Below are 15,689 nucleotides of genomic sequence, written 5' to 3'. Positions count from 1 at the left end.
CTCGGCACATAAGAGACACTTATAATAAATATTTGTTGAATGAATGATCCTAAACTCTCTGCTTCCTTGTTCAGGACTGCTTAAACCCCGAGTTTTGAGGGTCAGATGGGACAGTGGGTATAGAATGCTGAACATCTGTACACGGTAACACAAACATAGAAAAGGCTTTGTATTATCAGTCTCTCAAGACGGTGGTCAGAGGTGAAATAGAACAATACCATAAAGGCCAAAAGGAGTGTGTTTCAAGAAAGAAGCAGGTAAGTGGGCAAGAAAGATGAGCGCACAGGAAACAACTTAGATTTAACGACACAAAAAGGTTACCAATGATTTCAAAGCACTTTCTAGAGGAGCATGGCCTATAGGGGGTCTGAGCTGGAGTGCTGTTTTCCGTTTAGGAATGTCTGTCATTGTACATTTCAAAGAACATGTTGTCATTATAGTGGTAGTTCTCCTGACACCCACTTAACTGCCGCCAGAGTAACTGACATTCTCAGCTGGCCCGTAAAGCACACTGACAAGGGCCCTGGCCACACTGCTTGAGGCCCAAAGGCTCCCCTCCAGTACACCAGCAGCTTCTCCCACCGGTTGAGTTATAGGCTTACCTGTTAGGTTTGTTGCCAGGTTGTACATACTGTAATTAAGTCACTGATGAAATATGAACGAGGAAAAAAGGGAGTTCTTTATGTGAATACTGTGTTGACCCCTTTAAAAAGATTTATGCAGGAGAGTAGCTAACTCCTAGGTCTACTGGATTAGATACAGAGGAAACAACTACAAAACTAGGGGATAAATTATAAAAATCTAAAGATTTTGCACTCAGATTGCATCATAGCTTTAAAGAAACAGGATCTAGAAATCACAGGCAATGCTTTATGGGTGAGGTTAATGTAGGAAAACCTAAGTAAAATTGCAATCGACCCTATTCAGAGAAAATATCTTGGCCCTACATCCAAAGATTGGCGAGGAATTGTGCATTTGTATGCTTTAATTTAAAATAAAGTGCAAATCCTTGCTTGAATCGACCTCTGGTCTTAATCACTTGGGTTAAGAGGCTTTTACAGGACATTACTCTCTTTCAAGGATTTGGGCTCTTCAAGTCATCATCATCAAAAGGCCAGCACAGCTGAGCACAAATAAAATGTAATGTCAAATAAAAAACAGTCTAACAAGGCTTAATGTAAATAATCTTTCTTATATCAGTCAATTATTAAGGGAGCCAAATAAACAAGAAGTCGGTACAGGAAATTTACAATTACCTTACCTTATCCATCAAGTACGTAGCAGCAGAAAACCTTTTAACTAAAAATGTGTTCCACATCATCAGTGCGATGCCTGGACAACAAGTAAAGTAAAGCAGTGACCAGAATGCTTCTATATTTTCTCTTCATCATATATAACAAATTGCTGTCTTCCTTAAGCTTATAAAACTATCTGGGCTATTTATTTAGATATTATTTCTTATATCTTATGTAATAAAATTAATAAAAACCCTTATCTTTAATAAAAATCAGAACTGGGCCGCGTGAGAGGATATCCAAATGGCCAATAAGCATAAGAAAAGACTATGTCATTAGTCATGAGAGAAACAGAGATTAAAACTACACAGAGATAGCTTTACACAACCAACAGAAAGGCTAAAATTGTTTTATATGACAACACCAAGTGTTGACGAGGATGTGGAAACAATGAGAATGCTCATACACTGCTGGGGGGATAATAAATTGGTAAAACCACTTGGAAAACTACTTGGCAGTATCTACCTAAGCTAAGTACGTCTACCGTGTGACCCAGCAATTCCACTGCAGAAACAGTCACAAAAATGTGTAGAAGAGAGGCAAGGACAGCTTTATGCATAACAGCCAAACACTGGAAACAACCTCAATGGAGTTTTCTAATATGTGACCACTAAATAAAGTGATATACAAAAAAAGTATTAAAAAGCAAAACAAAATACAAAAAAACTATTTTTAAAAAACTCAACCAAACAAAAAATCTGGGCTTTACATGTCCATATACAATAAACTGTGGCACTGATATTAAATTTCTGTAACAGCTGACAGGCAGTGTAAACACGACATTTCACATGCTGTATTATTACCCACACAGCTGGTTCTGTATCTAGGAGTGAGGTCCTGCAGAGAAAGCCAGGAAGCTTACTCAATGTGCAAATTGGGTAAAGTTTTTTTTTTTAATTGAAGTATAGTTGATTTACAATGTTGTGTTAGTTTCAGGTGTACAGCAAAGTGATTCAGATGTATATATTCCTTTTCAGATTCTTTTTCCTTATAGGTTAATACAAAATATTGAGTATAGTTCCCTGTGCTATATAGTAGGTCCTTGTTGGTTATCTATTTTATATGTAGTAGTGTGTATATGTTAATCCCCAACTCCTAATTTATCCCTCCCCTAACAAACTGGGTAAAGTTCTAACTTGAAGAAACACCATTTTTTCAGTAAGGATAGAATATTCTAGAGACAATATTTTCCAAATGAGCCACTTTAAATTGTTTGTTTTCTTCTTTGGAAGAAAGTAAGAGCTAAGATATGAATATATAAAATAAATTTTAAGTTCTTATCATGTAAAATGAGACATTTTAGAATTTCTGCAATTTGACCTCATACCACCTGCAACAAGGTGTTACAGGAGAGGAAATAAGTAGCTTCTCTAGAATGTAACACAGAGACATAAAGGTGATAGATACCTCCCCTTACCTGGACCCAAACCTAGTCTCACCACTTAGTATTTTATTAACTTCCTATCTTAGTATCTGACTAGCCTAGTACTGAGCTCCTCGATTAATTCATAGGGAATCTAATCTATCTATTAAATGGAACCAGCAATCTGGTGACAATTTTTCTACAATAATTTGTAACATTTTTTTCAAGGAGACATCAGCAGTCCCCATGGTACAGCAGCCAATGGAGAATATTCATGTTTATCAAAAGAAGCACAAGGTGGAAGGGATAAATTAGGAATTTGGGATTAGCAGATACAAACTATACTATATATAAAATAGATAAACAACATGGTCCTACTGTATAGCACAGGGAACTATATTCAATATCCTATAATAAACCATAATGGAAAAGAATATGAAAAAGAACATATATGTGTATAACTGAATCACTTTGCTGTATACCAGAAACTAATACAACATTGTAAATCAACTATATTTCAATAAAAACGTTTTTTTAATTGATGCAGATACTGACACAGACAATTCATTTTGTAAACAAATGAAATAAACTTAGGTTATTGATAAATACAAAAAAAAAATGGAGAAGAAGAAGAAGCACAAAGTAGTTTGTAGGGTACAGTATTATTAGGCTTTGGCTATCTAACTTTTTCATCAGGAATTACAGTCCTGAGCAGACCATTCTTCTTATCTACCTGTGAACTACAGAGGGAATCAATAATTCATGCATAATATTCTCCTTACTTACACCTAGGAATAGTCATCAGTGTGGGAAACTGATTGGTGGGGAGAGAAGGTGATCATTAGTGCCAGCCCCCTCCCCCTTTGGGGAGGAGCCCCCTCCCCCTTTGGGGACAGCCTTTTTTCAAGCAGTTAAAACAGCCAGTACTTTGCATACAGCAATACACAGTAATGTGTTAGGTGGCAGGACTGTCAAGGAAAATTTTAACAGGATGTGAATTTAAGAGACTTGGCTCTTTGGAATGGAACAGTTACGTTTTTAACACCTGTTTACTTACCATTCTGAACATGTGCATTAAGAATGTGCTCCAAGTGTTCTATTGACCTAACAAAAAAAAATGCTTCCTTACATAGAAGGAGCAAAAAGAGAGAAAAAAGATATTATTTAATAGGTGTTTCAAATACAAACGGAGACTTCTTACATAAATTTCCACATAAAGTTACCCAAGAATGTTATACTAAGAACACAGAATTATTAGGGAAGAAGTAATTTTGCATAAGATAATGTTAATGGTCGCTCTTAAATTTACATCATCTATATAAGGATTGATTCCTAGGACATCTGATTCAAAATTTACTGTGGTTTGTACATCATAGCAGTATTCTCTCCAATAAATACTTGAATTTCACACAGATATGAAAACAATAGGTTTACTTTCTTTGCAAATATCATTCATTCTTCAACAAATGTTTATTGAGCAACTACTATGCACCCGTCTGCTGGAGGCACCAGAGATATTGTCATGAACAGAACAGAACCAAATCCTTGCCCTCCCTGAGGTTATGCTCTAGTGAGGGCGCTAGATAATAAATATGATAAGTAAATTACATAGGTTGTTAGTAATAAGTGCCAAAGAGAAAACATTAAAGCAGTAAAGGGAAATAGGAAATAGCAGAGGGGATGTTGGAAATTCAACTATTTTTAATCAAGGTAGTTTACGTATGAAAACGCAAATATGGTATGTAAAACTGATGAAATTATCTGAATGTTTGCTAAATAAATTTGTGGCCTGGGGGACTTCCCTGGTGGCGCAGTGGTTGGGAGTCCGCCTGCCAATGCAGGGGTCACGGGTTCGGGCCCTGGTCCGGGAAGATCCCACATGCCGCGGAGCAACTAGGCCCGTGCGCCACAACTACTGAGCCTGCGCTCTAGAGCCCGCAAGCCACAACTGCTGAGCCCTCGTGCCACAACTACTGAAGCCCGTGCACCTGGAGCCCGTGCTCCGCAACAAGAGAAGCCACGACAATGAGAAACCCGTGCACAGCAACGAAGACCTGACACAGCCATAAATAAATTAATTTTTAAAAAATGTGTGGCCTGTACAATATTAAACACATCACCTTTGCTAATACGTGTCAGAAGTTCCCCACAAGTAATTTTGACTGTTTTGAGCCTAATAAAGCTGTGTGTGTAAAATGGTGGAATTGGGATAGGGGCTGTTGAATGGGACAAGGAGATAAATATTTAACAGGAAAAGAACAAACAAGAAAAATGACCACTAAACAAACATTTTAAACTGACCACTTATTTTAAATGTTAGACCTGAATCTGGAATTAATTCATTCAGATTTTAGAAACTACTGTGTCTCTGTTCTGGTCCTAACGTTCTTTTCTCATGCGGGAAAAGTATCCTGTATAGGAGGAGCCTGAATACGTCCACCATTCAGGCCGCAGGGCAGTCAACCGAAGACGGCGACGGGAGGCGTATCAAGAGGCCCCCTACCCTAAAATCATCTTTTGGTCAAAGTTTAACTGATCAAAGACGATTACTTTGTTTCAAGCACTTACTTTTAAAATGTCTTCCTTTAATATGAAAGTGATTACATGTTCAAGACAACATTTTTCTCAGAGGAAGGAAAACTATTGTTATCATTAATGTATTAGTGTGAATTAGTTCATCAATGAGATTCTTCTTCAAAAGTACAACCTGATATAAGGACAATAAAGGAAAGAATTTTGATTTGAGAAGGTTAATTTACCAGAGTACTGACTAAGGAGGCCTATGTGAATGACTGTGCAGCAAAGAGAAATACATGTCATGTGTTTTTACATCTTATCTTATCCTGGTGTCAACCCTGAAGGACTGGCACCATCATTAAAAAAGGGTGCGAGCAAAAAACCAGGTTCAGTGACTGGGCCAAACCCAGACACCTGTCTGGAGTCATCAAGTCCAGGCCTCCAGCCTCCAGGCCTCGGGCCTCTCCCTGCACCGCTTCCAGACTGAGAATGCCTGCGAGCGAGGGCGGCTGCTGGAAGGGGCAGAGAGCGATGCCCAAGCGGAGAGTCAGGCTGGCATCAGAGTCCTCACTCTGGTTTTTATCATGATGACTACAGTACAATACGAAGAACTGTCTATAGGTAGATGCTATCTCACACAGACAGTCCAAAGGAAATAAAAAATACACTCATCACAGTTTAACCAGGAGTAGGGCAAAACACGCTGGCGTTAGAGACGCTTAGGCTTGAATCCTGGCCCGACTCAGGCAAGGAACCTGACTCCTCCGAGCCAGTTTTCTCTTCTCTAGAGTGGGGATAATGATGACACCCACACTTCACAGGTTTACGGTGAGGATGTTGAGAGAGGGGGTATGAAAAGGGCCTGGCACAGCTCCTGGTATGGAGACATTCCACAGGGGAAGACGCCAGTGTTTGTAAGTGACTGATGGAAACAGTCCCACGTACGTACAGCATGAGCACAAAACAGAACCAACACTAAAGTGGTGACGAGAGTCGTACCTCCGGATCTTTATTCCACTGAACAACGTACTCCCAGCAGCAATGGGCGTGCAGCACGTCCAGCTCGAGGCTACACGGAAACTGCTTGTAGGCCAAATGCAGCAGGTCTGAAAGTCAGAGGAGAGCGATGTATTGCTCCTGCCTGAAGGAAAGCTCCGCCCGCCTTCTCTATGCCAGATTTCATGTTTCCCCGTGTTTACGTCTTACCTGGGATGGCTCCCAAGTCCATCTCCACCTCTGACACCTCAGATAAACCTCTGTTGATACCTTCTTTGGGTTCATCTGAGTTTTCTGCATCTCTTTCTTTATTAGCCAGTTTTAATACTTCAGGGCTGACATCCTGTTTAAATATCCACTTGGCTACACTGTCTGCAATGCCACCTATAGTTTGGAGACATGAAAGGAAATGAAAATTGGCAGCATTTGCCAAAAGGAGCCCATACAGCACAGGATCTGAATGTCTCCATGAAGATCTAAGTGCCACGTTGTTTTAAGCCTGAAAGTGACCCCAAAGCTATGAGATTTATAGGTGTCGCCGCCTACCACTCACTGTATGAGGGCAAGTGGGATATTGGATCTCTAAGGGCATCTTTATACTCTTGTAAAAGATTAGCTAAATACTAATGCAGATGCATATATAAGTCTGTATACCACACACCTTCAAAGTCCACAAATTCAAAATGTGCTTTATCGGACATAGATGGAGACATGAATACATGTTTCAAATGCTTTCATTTAAATGCAAGTGAAAACAGACTGATTAGCATGATACTTGTGTCTAGGTTTCTTAGGGCAAAACACTACTGTTAATAGTCAACTAACTTGCCTATATGGAATATTTGCGGGCAAAATTTAGCCATAGTTAATTAACAACATGATGCGATACCATATTTCCGTCATCAATATAGTTTAGGAAGTTATAAATTATAAAAAACATTCAAGATGAAGAGTCCCATTACCTAAAAGAAATAGAAACTTCTGTAATAAACCAAAACTTTTCCTCTCAGACTTTCTTTCTATTTTGATTCAAATATAAACCTTTTGACAAAAAGAATGTGAAGTCATAATTATCAGTGGAAATATCAATAAATGCTTGGCTTCTAAATCATCTGATAATTCCCGTTCCAGGATCAAGGCCCTGATCCTGTTGCTCGGGTTAATATTAAAATGGCGTTCCTACATTTTCACCAGGTGGCAGCACGGAGTGCAGTGAGTTTACAATTAAAAATGTTCACAAGCCTTCTAATGAATGAAAAAACGAGTTACCTAAATAAAAACTATAAATACCAGTATTTCTAAACCCAGACATGTAGTCACTCCGGTATCAAAAGCCTGACAGAGCGGCTGGTAAGGAGAGGGTACACGCCACAAGAAACTCAAAATTTAAGACGCCCGTGATCCTGCAAGATAGAAGCAAAGGAAGCCAGCGACTCCGGGACAGAAGAGAGTGGTGCATCGGAAAAGCGGTATGAAGTTCTGGGGAAGTTAGGAGGAAGAAGAGAGAACCTGCAGTCAGTGGATCAAGGTTTCGCGGAGGGAGGCAGCATTCGAGGCGGGCCTTGGCAGTTGAGTAAGATTTAGGGCCCATGAGCGGGAGCAGCTCAGCCTCTCAGACCCAGAGATGGGGAATCACAGATGTTCCGTGTGAATTAGAATCTAGCAACAAGCAAGCAGGAGGTGGAAATGAGCTGCATTCCAAGGTGAAGGTCCGTGGGGAGCAGGCCTAAGAGTTTACACTTTGTCCCACAGCAATTTCTGAACTTCCTAGTCCCAATCTTAGTCCCTTAAACCAGTAAAATTTTTTTTTTTTTTTTTTTGCGGTATGCGGGCCTCTCACTGTTGTGGCCTCTCCCGTTGCGGAGCCCACGGGCCCAGCCGCTCCGCGGCATGTGGGATCTTCCCGGACTGGGGCACGAACCCGCGTCCCCTGCATCGGCAGGCGGACTCTGAACCACTGCGCCACCAGGGAAGCCCCCCAGTAAAAATTTTTGACAAGCCCAAAGGACTTTTAGCTTATGGGTTATATTTATTGATAATTACGGTATCAGAAATTAAAACTGAGAAAATGTTTAAAAAATTTTATTAATTCATTTTAAAATAAAAATAATAAACCCATTACATGCTAGTATTTTATGAAAATAATTGTATCTGCCAAAGCAAAACAAGATATTCAGTGAGCACTACACTTTTGCAAATCTCTTGGATGTCTAGCTTGGATCTGGACTGCCCAAATCAGCTTCGACATGCTATCCACTGTGACCTGATGTTTTGGTTGAGGTGTATGAGGAAGATCTGGCCTCACATAGATATGAAGCTGGAAAAAAAGAGGAGTGCGACCACTCTTTGAGAACCGCGGCTTATTTTCTAAGGCGAGGGGAAGTAGCTGGTGGTTCCTGAGCAAGGAGCTGACAGGATCAGACTTGGAGGAGATTAACTGAGAAGAAGTATGTGGTGGGTTATTTATTTTTAAAATCTGAGTGTATTTCTCTTTCCTTATTCTTTCAGTCATTTCTATAAAAAGCAAATGCCAAAATAGCCCATAACCATAAAAAAAAAACGTATATGGATACAGATGCTCAAATAAGCTTCAGGTTACCTTTTCCTCCTTCTAACAGCTTTTTAACAGAAAGCTTCGGGAGCGGCTCAGCCTGCAGCGATGATGCTTTGGAGGTTGAGGCATTCACTTTGCTATGAAGCAGAGTCTGAAGAAGGAGACAGTCCTCCAGCTGTTTCAGCAGAAGTTTCCAGTACTCGGTGTCAAGGGAAAGGGCCTCCCAGGAATCAGTGAGGGCCTCCGAATCAGTACCCGAAACTGTTTGGGAAAACTAACAGAAAATGCACAGGTGATACTCTGGCCAAGATTCTGGATCTACATTCACTTGAAGGAGCTTTTAACTTGAAAGCTGATGCGTAGTCAGGATACATCACAAAGCGATACACAGATGCTGTTTCACAAATATTACTACTTGGCTGGATGGAACATGAGGGTCAGGAGTAGCCTGGAGATTTAGGGGCAACGAGGATAGAGTCGGGGCATTTACCAAGAGAACAGCAGTGAGGCCCCCAATTCAGTTAGCACGCACGGCAAAGGTTTCAGGGCCATCCCTACGAGAGCCACAGCTTTTTCTGTCAGCACCAGGATACTGACGGTTCCTCAGAATGTACTTGCCAACATAAAAAATGTGTCTTAAATTTCTCTCCCTCCATTAGTATAAACATCGTAAGCCAGTCATATTAAAGTTAGCCCATAAACTACTGAGACTGACAATGTTGAGTGAACCTCTACGGACCTATTGAAGTATCTCATCTAATTTAATGCAACATCCCCCTAGAAAAAATTATTTGATTTACCATGAGATACAAGGGATGTTAATTAAGTCTTTTTCTCTTCTTAAATAAATTTCAGTTTTCAAGAGATGGGGAAAAGCCACAAAGCAGAAGGTCAACAGGAAACTTCCATTTGAGTCATTCAACACTCTATGCCAAAACCACCTTTGTTTATAAAAGGGGAGTATAAATACAATTGTAGGACTTCAGAGCCGCAAGAAATCTGAGAAGTGATGCCGTCTAACCCTGATCCTTTTGGACGAGGAAACTGAACCAGGACCCGCCTTTTAAAGGCACTCACCACAGATCACCAGCTGACGGCGGAGACCAGATCTCTGCCCTCCGAATCCAGTGCTTTTCCCCTTACGCCACGTGGAGACTAAGTTCAAGTATGCATGTCATCGGAATAAACAAACTAAGGACAGCACCCTTCACCCCCCAGAGAGGCAGAAAAGATCCTGCTGGACACACATGTCAAATCCTAGATGTCGCACAACACTGAAGACGATGCAGCCCAGAAGGGGAAAGCGGCCCGGGAGCCAGCTGGAGAGGTGCCCCCCACCTACAGAGCAGCCCTCTGCCCACTCACTTTCTTCTCGGTCAAGCTGTTGGATATCTGGGCGGCGACAGCGTGCCCGACGTGCGCGGAAAGCAGAGCAGCCCCGTTGTGCTCAGACTGAATACAGGCCGTGCGCATCTGCTGCCACCAAGGGGACACTGACTGAGAGTCCCAGGTCTCTTCGATGGCCACTGCAGGCAAAGGGGGAAAGTTAAAAAAAAGAAACGCTTAGCTGGGAGACTTTTTTTTTTTTTAATTGGTCCAAACTTTGACATTAAACATAATGTTAAAACTAAATTCCCCACTGATGCATCTATATATTCCTCAATGAATTGGAAAATAAATCGACAATTTATTTTATTCAGAACACTTATAGTCTATTTATTTACGCTGTTAGACATCTTGCTTCTGAATCAACTGTAAAGCTCCGTTTGGAAAATTTTCATCATTGCTGAAAACTACTCTTGAATGTTTAATGTAACAGACTATTGTTCTCATCATGCCAAAACAATAAGAGAAATATTACCTCCACAGAAGACCATTCGATTCACCTCACTGAGTTGAGAAAACGCACTGTTCACATCATTTTTGATGATGATGCAAAATATAATTTTCATAAAGCACACTTTGAACGCATTAAGAGCTTTCTATGACTACACAGAAGAGTCTCTCTAGTGAAATGTTTGGTACCCTCTGGCCTCCTCCTGTTAAGAGAAAGTATCCTCCCTCCCGTTTCTGCAGAATTTCAACACTGCACGCGGTTTCCGGGAGTGGGGCCCACGCTCCCGAAGAGCTGAACCTCGGCGCCCACAACGCTCACCTTTCATCTTGCTCAGGAGGCACAGCGTCGTATGGAGACAGCAGACAGACTGCGGTTTGTCCAAAATATCTTTTTCCTTAGAAAGCCAAACACTCAGGAGCAGAGACTGAAATCAGATTTTAAATCTTTTTCAGTCTAAAAAAATATTTACCATAAACAAAATCTTGTACTTTTCTAGAGAGCACACATGTACGCATGAGCGATCCGGTCTCTCTACTTTTCTAGAGAGCACACATGTACGCGTGAGCGATCTGGTCTCTCTGGTTGACAGGGAAGTGCTTGCTTGTTACATGATGCAGCGTGAGGGGTGGAACAGGCAGCTTGTCTAACTTAAGAGATTATCATTTGTTCGGGATCTACATCCCATTTCCACCACTTCTTTAGGCCTCCTGGGACAGAGGCCATACTGGTTTTATTTTTGCATGTCCCTAATGGCTAATGGTGTTCAACATCTTTCAGGTGACTGATTATTTGCCATTTGTATGTATATGTTTTGGTCATGTGTCTGTTCAAATCCTTTGCTCAGTTTTAAACGGTACTGTTGTCTTATTACTGAGTTGTACGAATTCTTTGTACAATGTGGACACAATTCATTTATCAGATCTGTTTTGAAAAAATCTTGCCATTTCAGTTTCTTAACAGTCTTTTAAAAAACAGAAGTTCTGAATTTTCATGAAGCACAGCTTATCAATATTTTTCTTTTACAGTTCATGCTTTTTGTACCCTAAGAAACCTTTGCCTAAACCAAGCTTTCTCTGGTGTTTTCTTCTATAAGTTTTGTTAGTCTTACCTCATATTTATGTTCCACTTGGACTTAAATTTTATATATGGCTTGAGGTAAGGGTGTGAGGTTTGTTTTTTCCAGGTGTTTCTCTAACCCTGATTTAATGTAGACAACAAATTTAAATGAAATTGATTAAACACAATGGAAAATAAGTAGTATTCTGTGTTCATCTATTTAAGCATCACAATTTTGAGTGATAGGTAATACTTGTCTCCTTTCTAACTTTTTATTTTGAAGTAATTATAGATTCACTGGTGACACAAAGGAATGCACATGGCGGTCCCGTGCGCCCTTCCCATAGTCTCTCCTAATGTTCACATCCTACACAAAGCCAAGAAACTGCCATTTGTAAAATCCATAAAGCTGACACACGTTTCACCGGTAATACAGGCACTCATTTTGCATCATGCAGTTTTATCACGTGTAGCACTGCATACATGACCATTACCACAATCAAGACACTCGGCACAAGACACTCGGCACAAGACTCCCTCCTATTAACTCTTTATAGCCACACCCGTCTCCTCCCCTACACTCATCCCTAACCCTTGGCAACCACTAATCTGTCCTCTCTCTCTACAACTGTGTTATTTTATAAAGAAAATAAAATCACGTAGTATGTATCTTTTTAAGATTGGCTGTTTTCTATCTGCATATTTTCCTTGTTTATTCAAGCTATTGCTTGTAGCAAGAGTTTATTCCTTTTTGTTGCTGAGGAGTGTTCCACGGTAAGGATGTGTCACCGTTTGTATATCCATTCACCCACTGAAGGGCACTGAGTAGTTTTCAGTGTTTGGCTAGTATGAATAAAGCATCTTATGGACCTCCACGCGCAACCATGTGTATCTTTAACTGCTTTCCTTCCTGACATATACACTGCAGAGTGAGGTAGAACAGAATCCCTTTTTAAAGGGCTTACATGTTCAATTAAAACAATACATTAACACAGTCAACAAGTTCATAGAGGTGGAATGCCCAAATCCTGGCCAAAATTTAAGACGTGTGTGTGGGGCTGTGACAGAGTATGTGTATGTGTACATGTGGTAGAGGGCAGGACGGTGATGGTGGGCTCACTCCCCTGCCCTTTTCAGAAAGGGTGAAAATTTAGCGTTGTAGTTTTTCCATTGGACGATTCTTTTATTTGCATTTGTTATAGCACAGACATTAACTCCTCATATATATTCAGAGTCTGGGAGTGTTTGATAATTCTATAATGCTTTAAGGGAACTCCATTTCGTTCTCCAGAGAAGATCTTTTTAGTTCTAATATGAACGTTTTTACTGAAGATCACAGTCCATTGTAAATGTGTGCATGCGTGACAGATTCTACATTTATTCTAGGCCCACCCGGAATATGCTGGTTATAACTTACAGAGACCGAGAAAAGTAAGGTAATATGATTCCACTAAATACGGTGATTATAAATAGCCTTGATCATTTTTAGAAAGTTTTCGTGTATGTTCTATGATATGCTTTAGACAATGGTAAAAAAAAAAAAAAAAAAGAGAGAGACTGACACGTCTGGGTGACAGTAGCAAGGAATAGCATCCAGAAAGAAGAAACCTTACCAACAACAGCTGGGGGCTAAGTCCAGCTGACTCCAGAGCGTGGCACATATCCTCAGTGGAACTTTCTCCACATAAGCACTTCCAAAAAAAGAAACTGCCTGGTAAAACAAAGTCAAGACACGTCAGTCAATGACCACTTACCATCTGGACTCACCATCTTCCTGAATTGCAACCTAGATCCCCAGAGGAGCAAAACAACAGGAGAGAAGAGAAATCAGTGGTGTAACCGGCTTACGTGATTAAAGCAGAAGGCAAATCATTACATGTCTGACACTGTCTCCTGAGCGTACTTACTAATTCAGTACAACTTTTATGACATAGTGCCTACCTGTCCAGAGGATCTTCTGTTGACTGTGAAACACACATTAAATTCTTCGGTTAATTAATTTCAAAACAAACTCAATCTCTGAGATGCTATAAGCTCCTCCCAGGCTTTCATCTAGAATAGGGAGGATTCAAAGAGCAATTTCTCATTCTGCCTACCTAAAGCCACACGGTCCTCTTCACTTATCTTCTTTATGTTGATCACATCTTTCTCATATTCTAAATATTCCAGAAATGTTTTGACAGGCAATACACCATCCTTATCATCAGAAAATCGGACAGCAGTCCTGCTGTTCTCTTGTTTATACTTCTCTAATAACGCCTGGAGCTTAAGAAGTTCTTTTTCATCAAGCCTTAGTAACACAGCCAAGTCCTTAAATATAAGGGGAAAAAAAAACAGTTCTGAATAGACCATGTCTCTTTCTATGACTCTTCCGTAAGTGTCAACACTGTCATCTGAAATGAAATGCAAGACTAAGCAAAAGTTGATGACTTTTGAATTAATGTCATAGCTATGATGTGCTCTGCTTAAAACTTTACTCTCAATTCATGAGTAGGAGGTTATTTAAATAAACTAATCTTGAAATACTACATATTACTGAAAGTACCACTTTTAGAAAGTTTCTTGAGATTATACTCTTCTAAAATGTCTAAATTTTAATAAACATTTATTATTGCTTAATCAGAAAAAAAATTTAAGCTTTTCCCCCCAAACCATCGGGGAGTTCGGGGGTTTTGAGCATGAGCCCCCTGTTCTCCTGGCTTGGCCCCGCAATGAACCTTTCTCTGCTGAAAAAAAAAATATTAAAAGGGTGTCAACTGCCAACTCTTGTGATTCCGAGGAAACTAAAGAACTATTTGAAATTTAATGCTTGTTTATTAAGCAGCATAAACACTATAAAATAAAAGCAGTGGAAAACAGTCTTCACTGTATCTACATATAAATGCTCTATGTGGCTCTTGGGGCTGCAGAGATACAACCCGCCAGCCTTTCAAACTGTTTTTACGCACCTTATGTGCAGAAACATCTCTTGATCTACTATTATTCTTCTAAACTAGGGACAAGTGTACACATACACACACAGACACACACACACACGCACACATTTGCCATAGCAAGCAAAACTTTCTTCCCCTCATGCTACATGATTAAAGCTGCATTCTTAAACAAGAGCAGTTTTGTTATTTATTTACTTATGGATGTTGTTTTAAGAACAAGTAGTAAACTGCTACGGAATACACACAGGTGGTTCAATGCTATACCAAACTTATATGAACTATGTCCTACAGACAGCAAAAATGAATTAGTTTAGATTTGAATTTTAGTTTTGTATGTACAAAATTAGCCATTCAGCCTAGAAGTTGACTGCATGTTTTTTTAAGGATCCAAATAAGTCTACAGCAAAATACGGTTTTAATTCTTTAAAAGCATTTTAAAGATAAAAAAAATAATAAAAAAGAACAATCTGTCAACTGATTTTTAAACGTTTATAATTCTTTTGCACACTATATTGGGGCTATCAAGTGGAAATGAATTCTACAAGGGATTATTAATGCCATATATTTAAGTTTCTTTTGCAGGGTTCAAGAGAGATAGTTTTGATTTTATAAAAAAAAAATTTAGGCATTGAAGAATCTATGAAATGTCCAGGCAATCCTATAGACATAACTTAATCAACTTGAACTTTTCTGTTGCTTGAAATGATTTTTCTCTATTGGTGAAATAGATAGCAAAAACAAAAAGCTCCTGAAAAATGGCTTTGTCATTTATAATGGCACTCACAGAATATTATTGTGAAGATTGTTAAAATGCTTTATAAAATCCATCTAGAACCCCAAAGATAAAAAAAGATGTTAGGACTTGTAGGTTATTTCCAATACAAAGGGAAAACTTTCTCTCATTTTTCTGTCTAAAAATTTGTATTTGTGTATGTGTATTTACAATAAAAGGCATCCACTTTAAAACTCAATTAACTTTCAGATACACCAGATGAGTTTTATAAAAGCATCACCAGTGACTTGAAAAATCACTAAAATCACCTTAATAATTTTCCTTTAGACAAATAAAAGACATGAGGCCCTGATGCCAGGCAACCTGCCCAAGGTCACACAGTAGTCGAGGGAAGAGAGGACA

General features: G+C 39.6%; 1 protein-coding gene across 1 annotated transcript in view; it reads right to left on the bottom strand.

Moving 5' to 3' along the window:
* The window catches only part of RAB3GAP2 (RAB3 GTPase activating non-catalytic protein subunit 2), a 90,167-nt gene that overhangs the window by 11,048 nt on the left and 63,430 nt on the right, over positions 1-15,689 (bottom strand). The window contains exons 20-28 of the mRNA XM_067729718.1: positions 13,715-13,928; positions 13,232-13,329; positions 10,881-10,986; positions 10,091-10,251; positions 8,771-8,999; positions 6,382-6,555; positions 6,175-6,281; positions 3,716-3,782; positions 1,262-1,332 (exon numbers count right to left, since the gene is read on the bottom strand). Of these exons, the coding sequence (XP_067585819.1) occupies positions 1,262-1,332; positions 3,716-3,782; positions 6,175-6,281; positions 6,382-6,555; positions 8,771-8,999; positions 10,091-10,251; positions 10,881-10,986; positions 13,232-13,329; positions 13,715-13,928 (1,227 nt within the window). The remainder of the gene's footprint in view (positions 1-1,261; positions 1,333-3,715; positions 3,783-6,174; positions 6,282-6,381; positions 6,556-8,770; positions 9,000-10,090; positions 10,252-10,880; positions 10,987-13,231; positions 13,330-13,714; positions 13,929-15,689) is intronic.

The sequence above is a fragment of the Pseudorca crassidens genome, chromosome 2, assembly GCF_039906515.1.
Source record: "Pseudorca crassidens isolate mPseCra1 chromosome 2, mPseCra1.hap1, whole genome shotgun sequence".
In the NCBI taxonomy this organism is placed as follows: Eukaryota; Metazoa; Chordata; class Mammalia; order Artiodactyla; family Delphinidae; genus Pseudorca; species Pseudorca crassidens.
Note: the sequence above shows the minus strand (reverse complement) of the source record. Positions and strands in the feature narration are given on the sequence as shown.